The 14,236-nt window shown below is 41.5% G+C and overlaps 1 protein-coding gene across 4 annotated transcripts in view; it reads right to left on the reverse strand.

The window, feature by feature from the left end:
* LOC131033541 (THO complex subunit 6) overlaps window positions 1-14,236 on the reverse strand; it is a 221,389-nt gene that overhangs the window by 176,082 nt on the left and 31,071 nt on the right. For 2 of the 4 annotated variants that reach the window (XM_057964771.2, XM_057964769.2), the window contains exon 4: window positions 4,073-4,149. In XM_057964771.2, coding sequence (XP_057820754.1) covers window positions 4,073-4,149 — 77 coding nt within the window. Of the gene's footprint in view, window positions 1-4,068; window positions 4,150-14,236 lie in introns of all 4 variants that reach the window. The other 2 variants (XM_057964772.2, XM_057964770.2) reach the window with 1 other exon arrangement.

Consider the following 14,236-nt stretch of genomic DNA (forward strand, 5'->3'; position numbering starts at 1 on the left):
TCTGAAACAAGAAGTTCTCTCTCTGACCAGCCTAAGGACAGGCCCTAAAATGCATTTCGCTTTGTGCCCTCTCCAAGGACAGGACCTATAACATATTTCGCTCCATGACCTTGGCAAGGTATGCTCATGATTCTAGACAAAGTTTGCTTTCTGACCTCTGAAAGATACATATTCAAGTTCGCTTTGGACCCTCAGCAAGGACAAGGCAAAGTGACAATTTCGCTCCACGTCCTTTGGAAGGACAGGCCCTAAAATGTAAATTTCACTCTCAGACCTGTCTAAGGACATGATTAGGTTCGCTCAATGATCTTTCTAAGGACAGCCATGAAAACAAAATTTGCTCAATAACCATCAGCAGATCGCTCTAGACCCTCAGCAAGGACAAGGTCAAAATAGGTAAAACTCGCTCAATGACCATGGTGAGGACAGACCTTATAACTAAAAACTTGCTCTATGATCTAAAGGAAGATTTTTCTCTATGTCCTTAGTAAGGACAAGACTCAAAGTGCAGTTTGCTTTTGGACCAACGTAAGGACAAGGTCAAAATGGAAAATTTCGCTCACTATCCTTTGCAAGGACAGGTCCAAAATGATGAATTCGCTCTATGTCCTCTCTAAGGACAGGCCCTAAAATAGAATTTTTGCTCTGTCCTCTCCAAGGACAGGCCCTAAAATGGAATTTTTGCTCTGTGTCCTCTCCAAGGACAGGCCCTAAAATGGAATTTTTGCTCTATGTCCTCTCCAATGGCAGGCCCTAAAATGGTATTTTCGCTCTGTGACCTTCGGGAGGACGGGACCTAAAGACAAAATTTGCTCTTGACCTTCTCTAAGGACAAGGTCAAGGTAGGAAGTTGTTTGACAAGTTAGTCTTTCCGTCAGGATTCATATATGGAATATAACATTTAAGTATAAGAAAAGGAAATGTCACTTATACTTTAAGTTATATTCCATATATATTGTCAGGATGTTTGAGAGTGGTTTCGGACCTCCAGGAGTTATAATGCAAAATCTAGTTTTTGGAGGATTCTTCAATTTTCCAGACTTAGTCAAATTTCAAGACACTTCAAGATCAAGGTCAGGATTAGGATAACATTCTAGACTTCTTAAGGCGAATTCGCTCTAACCTTGATGTAAGGGACAGAACCTAGGAGGACACCATGCATTCAACCAAGGTTTGATTTAGCAACTTGAACCCTGACCAGGTAGTACACAAAACCCTAGGAATGATCTAAATAACCCCTAATCACCCAACTGACTTGACTTCCACTCCACCTCGAGGAGATCCACCTGACTTGATGACCTTTGAGAAACTCAAACCCTTCAATGCAAAGGCTTAAACACTAAAACGGACAACAACAAAACTAAAAGAGCTAACCCTAGAAAGCAAAAAAAAATGGGGGTCCCCATTTGCAATGGGGCGATGTGTGAATACCTCACAACAAGTCCCCCTTGTATTTCAGCACACACTACCCAAGAAGCTATCCACATAAAGTCGCTCGTTCGCACATATAGACCTTGGAGTTGCCTTGTGGTCTTTCTCGCAATCTTGGCACAAATAGTGATTTTGTTCAGGAGAGGATAAAGTATCCTTGGATAATTTATTCTGATGTTTGGTATATGATAAAACGTACACCAACAGGGCTCAAGCGGATTTTCAATCGCACACCACCTATGAATATTAGGGTTAGATTTTATTGCGGACAGACGGATTGGCAGCTAATGGTAGGTTGAGATACAAGGTTGCTATTATGGAGGATTTCAAGCAGAAATTGAAGATGGCAATTAATGATAGAGAAATAAGGGAAAGTATTCAAGATTTTCTGGTCCAAGTGGCCCTCGGAGTGGAGGAAGAGGACGAGGATATATTAATGGAAATTCAAGTTGATCATCCAAGATGAGGTAAGGGCCAATTCCAGGTGAAAGCTACAGAATGGGAGATAAGGAGCACGCAACATGAAATCCATGAGCTGAAGGTTGACGTTAAAGTCTTAGAAGATCTTCTTCAGGATTTGTGCATAATGGTGAGGAATATGATAGTTTCTATCCATTAAGGCATTCTGGAAATAATAAGTGGATATGCGATGCCATTCCGAAAAAGCATACTCTACTGACACAAGCTTAAAGAAGTACACAGGTGACAAGATTTAATTCCATGGTGTGGTGGCAGAAAGTGCAATAATGCCTATGGTGGAACTAATCCCAGTTTCTGGTAATTGGATCTATAAAAAAGCATTTGATTTCTGGCAGGCAGCTCCACATAATGTGTTGGTTCAATGGGATTTAAAGGTTATTCTCAAGAGCCACGGTATTCTAGTCTATTTGGTATATATGCTACCTTTTTTTAATAGGGTTTTCTGTGAAAATGGTTGTTTATTCTCTATAATGGTGCTTAGGCTTATAGCTAGTAATTGCTGTTTTATCTCTGCCACTCCCAAATATTGAGTAGTCTATGCTATATGTTTGATCTTTTGTGTATATAACTGGGATGGAAGCCCCTATATAAAACTCCAATATTATAATTAAAAAAATGTCTACTATTTGGTATTTATTATTCGGGATACTGTGAGAAAACTACAAAGGAGACCACAAACTAGGCTTATAAAATATCATAGAAAAATTCCTTCAGTTAATGAATTATAAAAAAGACAAATACCCATTGTCAAGTAAACAATATTGTCCAGGATGCTACCCTAATTGGAAAATAGGTTAGAAGCAGAGTTACCCGGGGACGCGTCCCCGACCTGAAAACCCCTGTCCCCGTCTTGGGGACGTTTCGGGGGCTTGGGGACGGCCAGGGGACGTTTCCCCCCGTCCCCAAATTGCCCTATATTTTTAGGGGACGTCCCCGAAACGGGTGGACGCCTGCCCTAGCCTTGGGGGACGTCCGTACGTCCCGGGGACGGCTGGGGACGGCTGGGACGTCCCCAATCCGTCCCGGGGATGACTAGATGTCCCCCTTATCTAAGGCCATTAATAAATATTAAAAAACTAAAAAAAGTTGTATTTTCAAATTTTTTTAAAAATTTTCTAATATAGGCCCCTTATTAATTCAAATTGTTAGTAAAAATAAAAAAATTAAAAGATAACATTAATTTAATTCATAATTTTGACAATGAAACTATATGGCAACAGTGTAGCCTTTGGGCATTTTGACACAGAGATTAGAAAATCGCCCAAAAATCGCCAAACTCGGCGAGTTAATAGAAAAATAAGACCCAACACCTTTATGAAAGAATAAGTTTTTTTGGCCTCGCGGGGTGCTGCCCCTCGACCCTGCCCTGTATCGCGACAGGGAGCGCGCAAGGGGCGCTGCCCCTTGACCCCACCTTGGGGGCGCTGCCCCCAAAACCCCCGTTGAAAAATATGGGGGGAAACCGTGTCGATAGAAGTAGGGAAAATTTAACCTCTTTGTTTTGACATTTTGTATGTTATTTCTTTAATATCTATTATGATATGCATATTGATAATGTGAATGAATTGAAATTCTGATTTATGAATGCATAATTGCATATTGTCTATTGAGTATTAACAATGTTGTATGTTCAGAATTTACATTCTAAAATGTCTTCAACTTTTCATAGTATCATACAAATGCCATTTCCATGTTTTATTGTTTTCATATGAATATAATGTATGTATGCATGCTTTATCCATGTTTTCATATGAACATTTAGAATTTTGAAATTTTCCTATATATTTTAAATATTTCCTATATTTTAATAGCCGTCCCCTTTGCCGTCCCCCGCCGTCCCCAAATTTGGCAAAAAAATTTGCCGTCCCGGAAACGCGTCCCGCCGTCCCCTGCCGTCCCCGTCCCGGAAACTCGGGGTAACTTTGGTTAGAAGTGTTCTTCAAACCATTAAGAAGACTATCTGGAAGAAAAAATATCATTTTTAGGGCTGCTAATCAAAAAAAACAGAAAGCAACCATAATGCAGTTGTAATTTGCATTGCAAATATGAAAACAGAATGGTCTCGAGCATTAATTTGAAAAAAAAGGCCACAAAGTTGCAGTAAGCTATACATGGATTTATACCTAACATGCAGATTTTTCCATCTAGGACCTTAACTCACCCCATTTAACTCCACTTCCAAAAGAATTTAAAATTTCTTGCCACTGCCAAACTTGAATCCGACCATCATCTCCACAACTATTACAATGAAAAGAAATAAGAATGAGTTGCAGCTGAAACTATAAAATTAGTATAAACAGAAACAGAGAAAAATTAAAACCCACGAGGGAAAAGCAATACATTGTCTTACATTTACATAAAAAAAGAAAAAAAGTACACATTGTGAAAGAGTACAGCTAAAATCAGCTAATCTACTCTGAATGATGAAGGAAATTTTAATATTGTTTATGTTGTGTTCATTTCTGTGACAAACAAAAGCACATTGATCAAAAAAAACAATTGATAAAGAAAGTTTATTGTATAGACCTAACATTTTAATCCGTTCTTAGTCATGGTATAATCCTATACTGTCAGTTGTATTCGGTCAGTGCAGCCATTGTGACTCAGCATGTATGTACTTCACTATCTGTCATAGAGAGAGCTTCTTTTATTAACACAAAGGCCATGCTAAATGTAGACAGTGCATGTGCATTTTAAGTATAATGATACCATTTCTATTCTTTCTATTTGTATGCAGTATTTGTATTTGTAGATAAATGCTTTGTGTCATGTATATTAGAATAATGTGTGTTTCATGTGAATCTGTGTGTCTTCTATTTCTAAAGTATATTTTGCTATTCTCATTAACAATCTATATTTTCATTTTGGCATCATTTCCATCCATGTACACCTACCCTTGCAGCAACCTTTGTCTTTGGTACTCTCACAAGTATTTACATATTATAAAAATAAAAAAATGGAGAAGCAAAAGTGATGGTCATAGATACAAGAAGCGAATTCAAGATAGGACAACAAAAATAAATGCAGTGGCTTTGTTCAGAAAGAAGCAAAAGATGCCCACTAGATTACCTGACAAACTTGCTGAAAGCTTCAAAATGAAGTAGTTAATAGTTTAACATCAAGGTATGACACTTTTTCAGAAGATTTTGTCCATTAGAGGAATACTAAAATAAATTTGAAAGGAAAATATAAAGGTGGCATATGATGGAATGTCAATTTCAAAGAGAATAAAAAAGGATCCAGCTGACAACAATAAATAGATTGTGTTCTAGAATTGAGTTAGGACCCTGCTATCCGCTACAAAGAAGAGAAGATTGTAAAGAATACAAGAGGAATGTCAAGATGACTCAGCCAGATTTTTGACAAGTTTGTTCAAAAACTATAACAAAGAAAGCAAAGGATTAAGCTAACTACATAAGAGCAATTTTTTATCACAATAAGCTTGACAATATGTATGAACGGTGATGGTATTGTGACTAACTGTGAACTCAAGCAAGAGCTGACTCTGCTGCTTGCAACAAGAGAAAAAAACTCAACTATGTCCACAGCACACAAACAAAGAATTTATGTGATTTCCACAAACAACCAAAAGTAGGTTGATGGGATGCAAAAAGGTATGTTCAATTATAATCAATATATGTCAGGCATGTATCATGTTGGTGTGTGTTTTACGACACACTGAACATAGAATAAAGTTGCCCAAAAGACACTCTATTCTCTCTTGAATAAAATCACCGCGTATGCTAAGATTGCAAAGAAGATCATATGGTGATTCCAATGTTTATACTACGAACTACCGACTTTAATGTTGAATATAACTCGTTTGGTAACGTATGCTGGTAATCCAAGGGGAACTTGGGAATTTCATTAACATTGAAGACTTTCAGCTATTAAAACTATTTATTTTTGGGGATTTTCGATTTTGGACTTCAAAAATAGGTAAAAGGGAAAGGGTTTTAGGAATTCTATACTACTCCTAGGAATTTACGAGACGGCAATGATTGGGTGAAACTAATAACCATGCTTTGCTTCGCCACACTAGGACAACTACACAAAGAAGGTGCAATCTTCAAGGGTTGTGCGTAAGGTTTTCATACTATGAATAATAACATCAAAATGAACAATAAAACATCCACAAAATACGCTCAAGCCAACTTTACACAATGAAAAAAAAATTATCTGTTCATCAAAAGTATGAGCAACAATTTCACCAATCAATGCTATCAAATCTTGCACTCATTGAACAACTTTGTAAAGCTAATTCTACTCTAAGAGCAGAAGATCATCAAGTTTCACACTTGAGTCTTGTTCGTTGGCCAAGTCAATTGTTGAGCCTGATTATAGAACCTGGCATACTCTTAGGGTTCAGCAACCTGCAGATTTGGGAACCAACAGATTGGCGACTCCGTTGGGGAATAAACTCAAAAGATTATCATTAGGTGAGTCGAATAATTTTATTGGGAAGTGTTGCAGCTGGTAGAAGTGACTCTGCTATTGGACAGAACCATAAAATGAAAATTTCTTTCCTCTTTGAAAGAGATGGCGACTCTGTAAGAAGAAATTAATGAAGAAACTAGGAAATAGTTGCACAATCCCAGACATTCAAGATGTATCATTATACATATTCCTGTGAAGTTTCAAATTTAGTGAGGCAATCCCCGCAACAAAAATGGCAGCTATGCCCACAACCTAAAGTATTTGTTGTTGAAGCATACAAGCCACTGAACTTCAATAACATTCCCGGTAATCAGAATGACTTTCCTCTTGAGCTTAAAAAAGATGTGCCAAAATTTCATGGAGATGAATTAGAATCAGCAGTCAGGCATCTAGAAGCATTTTATGAGTTCATTGAAGATTTTCAGATTTGTGCAGAAGATGTGGTCATGAAATTGTTTGTAAGATCATTGGCAAATGTTGCAAGTCAGTTGTTCAGTCTGTTGGCCCTGCAAAGTATTCCATCATGGCAAGAACTTAAGAGGTGGTTTCTAAATGAATTTCATGGCATTATTAAAGACAACGTATCTGTCATAAATTTTCCAGTTTATTTACCTCATTACTCTGCATGGTATAATGAGTCTCAACCAAATTATGAACATACATTAAGAAGCATCGATCCCACAATATGCATTAATACATTGTTTGGCATAAGAAAACAAGGAGAGGAACCATGTTCTCTATTCAAAAGGATCATAGATGCATATTTGGAAATTCCAAGATATTTCAGACCCCAAGAAATCAAATGTGTTGATTTCATTATTGAGTTATATGACCCACTTTCGAAGTTTCTTTCTGACAAGTTGAAACCAAAAAACTTTTCTCAGATTCCTGAATGGCTGTACATTGTTGAGAGTGCAAAGAAACATAATGTGGAAAATGGTACCAACATTGATGAAGAAAATAACAACGCAATGCAATCAACAAGGGAGATATATGCAGGTAAAGTCCTTAATCATAGTGTTCCAGGTTTTAGTAAAGAAGAACTTGTCAGAGAACCACTTCACACCTTGGAGGGAGGCTATAAATCTGAAGATGCTATTGAAAATGTAATGCATAAGAAATGCCTTAGCGGTGACGGAGAAAATAAACAAATAGTAGGCTACATGGGTGAAGTAGAGGCATATACCAGTGACATGGAAGACGAGGAGGAGAGTTCGCTCATTGGTGAACAAATTTCAAACCTGCTAGATATAGAATGTCAGAAGTATGGTTATGAGGGCAAGTCAAATGTCTTGTGCCCTATACACATTGATTTTGACAAAGAAGAGGAACAAAATAATGCTGTGGATGTGTCCCAAGAAAAGGTTGCAATTGAATATGTGTACTGTGGAAAACGTACGGAGGCAAGACGTATGCCTAAAAATGACCCATTGTATGATGATATAAAAGAAGATCAGATTGCGTCTTGCCATGGTATGTATGAAAATGGTTCTCATGTATTTACAAATACTTTATATGATGAGGATAGAGTGTTTTCGGATCAAAGGGATAATGAATCAGTGTGTGATATTAATACATATTACATCTAATTCATCATATTTTGAGGATTCTGATTTTTTATTTGGTGCTGATAAAAGAAAAGAAGGCACGAGAAACGAAAGAAATGAAGAGGTCTGTTTTGACAATGATAACAATTTTACTGGTTATGATAATGTGGATGCGAAATTTCATTTTGACAAAAGGGGGATAACCAATGGTTGTGAGTACAGTAGTGTTCACAGTCAAGAATTTTCGGATAACCATCTCTTGGAACATTGTATTGATGAAATAGGATGCCTTTTGAAGTTACATCATGTTCCTGATAGTGATGAGGAGAGAATGACTAGTATTGTGAAGAGAGATGTGAGTCACAATGTTTTCTGTTAGACTAATTTGAATGATGTGATCAGATATTGGATGATGGAATGTAAAGAAAATAAGGTGTATGACAGAGGCAAGTGCATACTCTTCTTTTCTGGTGGACTTGTGCCATCAGCAGTGGTTTGAGTTTTCAAACCATATCAGCTCGCAAAGGAATTGCCAGTGCATGGACGATTCCCGAAATATTTATTTTCCATGCATAGTAGGTTTCATTTGTGGGAGTCAGTTTTTGCTTTATGTCAAGTTGTGGTCTGCATCCCAAAGATTTTCTAGATTCTTGCTATGCCCCAAATAGAGCCACTCTTAGGACCATAAATTTTTGCAAAATTTAGATTTACCTATAATGATAAAAGTCACCAAAAACCCTAAAAAATACACCTGCATATCCTGTTATTGTAACATCCCCTTCTGTTATATGGCTGAAAGTGTAGGGAATATTAACAAACAATTGTCTGATAACCTGCTGGTCTAATTTTCGGACTGTATAACCTGGGTGTTCTGCGGTTTTGGACAGCTGTATAATTCTACGTGTTATGCAGTTTAACTTGGCATATGACTGATATAACTTCAGACTTGCTTTGGCAATGATATTATTGCTTGCAAACGATTCTAAAACATTAAGACAACCTTCTAGAATGAACACTCAATAGTTTTTGTGTTTCTCAGATGCATATACATAAGTTAAATGCAAGAAATGCACACCTACAGCAGACTAGAATTTTTACAAATAATTGGCATGCAACTAAAGGATTGAAGTAACAACGTATAGATTGAATGCAACCTTATCCCTCCTTATTATTGAAAACAATAGACTGATTACAAAATGTCTATCAATGGCCAAGACTCTTGGCTTACAATGAACTAGTTGCAGAATTTCTGAATACTAATGGCAGCCATGAATTTCATACATATATTCTGAAAACTCAATGAAAATAATGCCAAAAGAGAACCTGGAAGAAGCGCCTTGGTGTATGAATGAAAAAGCAAGCAATATCAAGTCTCCCTAAGCCTTCCTTGTGCCAAATCGAACCCTTCACCAAAATCGCCCCTGTTCTGATGTAAGTGACAAAAATAAATAATTATCAGCTCCTTCACTTCTTATCAAGCATCTAACATCATCATTGAACCCCTCCCACTTGGCCACTTCAATCTAGGACTGAATCGATGCTCCAAGATGAAGTTATGAGAAAAATCGTGGGATATGGAACAAGTGGTTCGAACTTGCTTCAGATCTGATATACAACCTGAACCCGCCTCAATTCACCTCCAAAATGCTCCTAGGGAAATCGCCTTGCCTTCTTTAATATATTGATGCACATAGATGTCAAATATAGAAATGAGCTGAAGCACTCTCCAAATCGTCTACCATGGTGCTGCCATGAATTCACAATAAACTCAAGTATAAAGGACTGAGGTATCCTTCACTCTCAATTGCAACCCTTCGAAAAAATCTCTCACCACCTCAGTTATGCGAATCAAAGGGAGGTATCGTTCCCAATGACCAATAATCTGCAGAAACCTTACCACGCGAAGCGCGCAGGGGACCCGAGAGGCCAGACAGACACTCGAGAGCCCGAAGGGGGACCCGAGAGGATGGAAGGGGACCTAAGAGGCCGGGCAGGCAACTCGAGAGGCACGGGACAAAAGCAGGAGACTTTTGGGCGAGAAAAACCGAGAAGGATGAAGGGCGATCCCAGAGACAGGGGACCCAAGCCGAAGACTCTCTAGACAACTTTAAAAAAAAAAAAAATCGCACGGTCGTACAATACCAACCGTACGGTCAAAAAAGAAAAAAAGAAAAAAAAGAAGGGGAAAATGGCCACCGTACGGTGGGGCCAAGGTGACAAGGTGACACCACCGTGCGGTGGAATCACCGACGGTGACACCACCGTGCGGTGGACGGTGCACCACCGTGCGGTGGAACCACCGACGGTGGAACCATCGTGCGGTGGGACCACCGTGCGGTGGAACCATCGTGCGGTGGAACCATTGTGCGGTGGTCACACCGTGCGGTGGGAGCCACCGAAGGTCGCGCAAGGATATAAAACGCCGCACACCGCCGAGGAAAGGAAGAAGCGACCACACCGCACAGCCGACCTTGGCAATAAAACCCCGCGGAGGAAGAAGACACAGAACACGGCCGAAGGCACATCACCGCGCAGCCAGGGAAAGGGACGCACCGCACGGCCGGATCAATACACACAGCCCACGAGCTACCGCAGGGAGTGAAGCGGACGGATGGGGTCGAGGGTTCTTACAGATTGATCCGCCGCTTAGGGAGAGCGGGATTTCGCACAATTCCACACAGCCACGTAAGGGCAAAACGATCGCCACAGGTAAACAATGAGGACGCAAATTGCCCACAGGCAGGGGTTAATCTCCTCAACATTGAGAAGGCTGAGAAGACTGGTGAGAAAGAAGTATTGGCAATCACCCGCGCCCAAACAAAAAAGGCCACTTATCCCGACCCCTGTACAAAGAAGGAGAGGTTACCGGAGGCAAAGGCCAATATTGAACGTGAGATGACGGCCGAACGACGGGACAACGAGGTGGTGAGTACATCATCCCGTACGGAAGTGGAAAATAACATCATTGGGCAAGTACTACATATGGAAGTACCTATAAGGGTAAAGGACCTTCTAGAAACAATGCCACAATTAAGAACCGCAATTTTTAGTTCCATACAAACCACTGTGCAGGCACCTTTGCGTGCCACACGGGCGGAAGTTCCGGTCAACGCCTCGGCTAACCCAATGTTGTTGGCCTTAAATAGTGGTCAGCATCCTACTATAGTAGAGATGGGAATTCTCGGGGCTATCCTCAAAGACACCATCGTGGACGGAGGTTCGGGGGTGAATGTACTGCCAGAGGATACGTGGAAGAAGCTGGGGAAGCCAACACTATGGCCACCCACGTTCAACTTGGTAGGTGCAGACCAGCACAGCATCAAGCCACTCGATACCCTGATGGCCCAGCCGGTCACCATCGGCACGCAACCTTTCATACTAGATTTTGTGGTAATCCCACTCAAGAAGAAGGGGTACGACGCCATCTTAGGCAGAGGGTGGCCGGTTACAGCAAAGGTGAACCACGACTGGAAAAAGAACACCCTTTCTATGGAGAAAGGGGGGCGGAAGTACACCATTGATCTGAGGACCTAGGTTGTTGACGAGGAACTGACATCATCTTCGGAATCGGAGGGTGAAGGAAAAGGCTACCCGAGGGACAAAGGACGGGGCTACAGGGAGCCCAACGACGAAGGGATTCTCAAACTAGGAGAATGCTCCGAGGATGAGACAGGGTCATTGAACGAGCTCTTCCACTGGCAAATGGAGGATTATGAAATGTTCCAGAGCTACAGGCTGGAAGTAGAGGAACCAGACCAAGTAACAGAGGAGGGGTACCTGCCAGAATACATAGAATATTGGAAGGGAGACGCCCCAAACCTCGGTGACGTAGATAATCCGAAGATCAATTGTGTCGACAACGATTGGAACCCTGTGTGGAAGGCCGCAGCTTTCAAAATCTTTATTATTCTTCTTCTTCTTATGTATGGGAAGGAGACCGTGGTCCCTGTAGAATTTGTGGTTCCAGGTCTTCGGATGGCCATTGTAAATAGACTTGCCACCAACCAATCCAAATTGAAACCCTACCACGCGAAGCACGCAGGGTACCTGAGAGGCCGGAAGGACACCCGAGAGGCCAAAGGGGGACCCGAGAGGATGGAAGGGGACTCGAGAGGCCGAGCAAGCGACTTGAGAGGCACGGGACCAATGCGAGAGACTCTTGGGCGAGGAAAACCAAGAAGGATGAAGGGCGATCCCAGAGACAGGGGACCCAAGCCGAAGACTCTCTAGACAACTAAATTAGGAAATGATTTTTTAAAAAATGTACGGTCGTACGGGTCCGTACGGCAGTTGACCGTACGGCTGAAGAAAAAAAAGAAAAAAAAAAGTGCATGATGTTGGGGGCCACCATACTGTGGACCACTATGCGGTGGACCACCGACGGGTGCGGTGGAACCACCGAACAGTGGGACCACCGTGCGGTGGCAACCGTCGCAACACCAACAGTGGACCACCGGTGATGGGCACCACCGTGCGGTGGCAACACCGACAGTGGACCACAGTGCGATGGACACCGTCACGGGTTAAAGCCATGCAAACTAAAAGGATAAGAAATAAAAACCCTGCACGAAGAGAGAGACGCAGCCCTTGCACAAACAAACACATAGCCGTACGGTGGAGGGATATTGACCGCACGGGAAGTTGTCCGTACGCTGGAGGTGTGTCCGTATGGTAAGGAGGTTGTTGACCGTACGGGGAGGTTCTATGGCCGGGGTGCCATCAAGGACATTACAGTGAACAACAACAAAAACAAAAAAAACCGACGACGACCAGATTGAAAAATTATTTGATGACATCTGGAGCCTGGACACTGAAAATATTGGAGTGTAGAAGAAGGGTTTTGACATCATAAAACATCACAGAAATGATGCACGCCATGGACTTTCATGTGGTTCTGAAGGTTGTAAATTGGTGTTGGCGGTGGGGGCGCTGGCCACGAACCTCGCGAGGGGCGCTGCCCCAGACCCCCAATTTATTTTTTGAGCTACAGTACACTTGTTGGAGTTGGGCGAAGGGCATTAAAGATGTCACGGTAAGTGTTGTGGTTTTCCATACTGTGAGAAAGAAGCCTGCAGCTAAGCATTGGCGGGGAAGCCATAAGCCGTAGAGGGAGACGGATTTGGAGGTTGGGAACAAACAGAGTTTGAGGGAAGGCATTGCAGATCCGCGTAGTTGTATGACACCAGGGAGTTATTCAGTTCAGTTATCAGCCTTTGGGGAGTGTGATGGAGGATTTAAGGTGTCTCATAGCCTTTGTGACAGAGGGTTGTGGCCACCTCCAGGCATGAATGGTACGCTTTGAGGAACTTGGAGTATGTCTCGGCTGGACGTGAGGTTGCCTTGGTGGATGCAGAGAGGGCTCAGGAGGAGCTGACCACCAGGTTGGAGGCAGTACTAGCCTGAGACGTAGCTCAACGTACCCAAGAGTTGGATGCCAAGAGGGCAACGCCGGTGGCTATCGAGGACAAATTGGCTAGGGAGACAGTATCATTTGAGTAGCAGTTGGTGGAGGCTGCGACTGAAAAACATGTTTTGCAGACAAGTTTGGTTTAGGCACAGGAGGATTGTGATGTCAAAGGAAGCACTAATGGTGAAATCCGCACTTGAGCATAGGATGGTAGCAGAAAAGGGTTTTTAAGCGAGGACGCAACAGGTGTATAAGTTCCGGGCTCGACTGGCGTCAACAGTTATGTTTAATGTCATCTCTATTTTGCGTTAAGTCGTCTAGAGACGACTTCTTTTCTTTTGGGGGGGATGATGTTGGCGGCAATATTGTACACAGAAATAAAACTAGTTAATTAAGTTGTAATTGTGTTAGTTAGTTGGCAGCCGAGGGGTGGTAGTTACGGTGCGACGGTTGGTGCTTGCACCCCCTCGACATCTTTATATACTTCGGAATGTAACTTGTAAAGGGACAAATTATAACTGGAATAACATCTCTTATATTGCATTTGATATCTATGGCATTATTATCCTGCATTACGTGTTTTATCTGTGTGCTTTAAGTTATTCACCCGAGAGGGCAAACAGAGGCTCATTCCCTTTTTATCCTTTTCCAACACATGAATCGGCCTCCTTCTAGACGATTCCGTTTTTAAGAAAATAATATTTAATCACCTCCTTAAAATAATCTTTTAATTGCACTTTAGTAAATATTAAAATATTTCTAAAATATAAAGTGCACACGTGACATCATACGTGAGAACACAATATCTCACCATAAAATCATGTAAAATAAAATGTGAAGCCATAAGTAGCTGCCAACACAACCCCCTTATCAACTCCTTGGCCTACGAGGGTCAAATAATAGGCCAACCCCGTGAACGTCCGCATACTAATGA

The sequence above is a fragment of the Cryptomeria japonica genome, chromosome 1 (assembly GCF_030272615.1).
Source record: "Cryptomeria japonica chromosome 1, Sugi_1.0, whole genome shotgun sequence".
In the NCBI taxonomy this organism is placed as follows: Eukaryota; Viridiplantae; Streptophyta; class Pinopsida; order Cupressales; family Cupressaceae; genus Cryptomeria; species Cryptomeria japonica.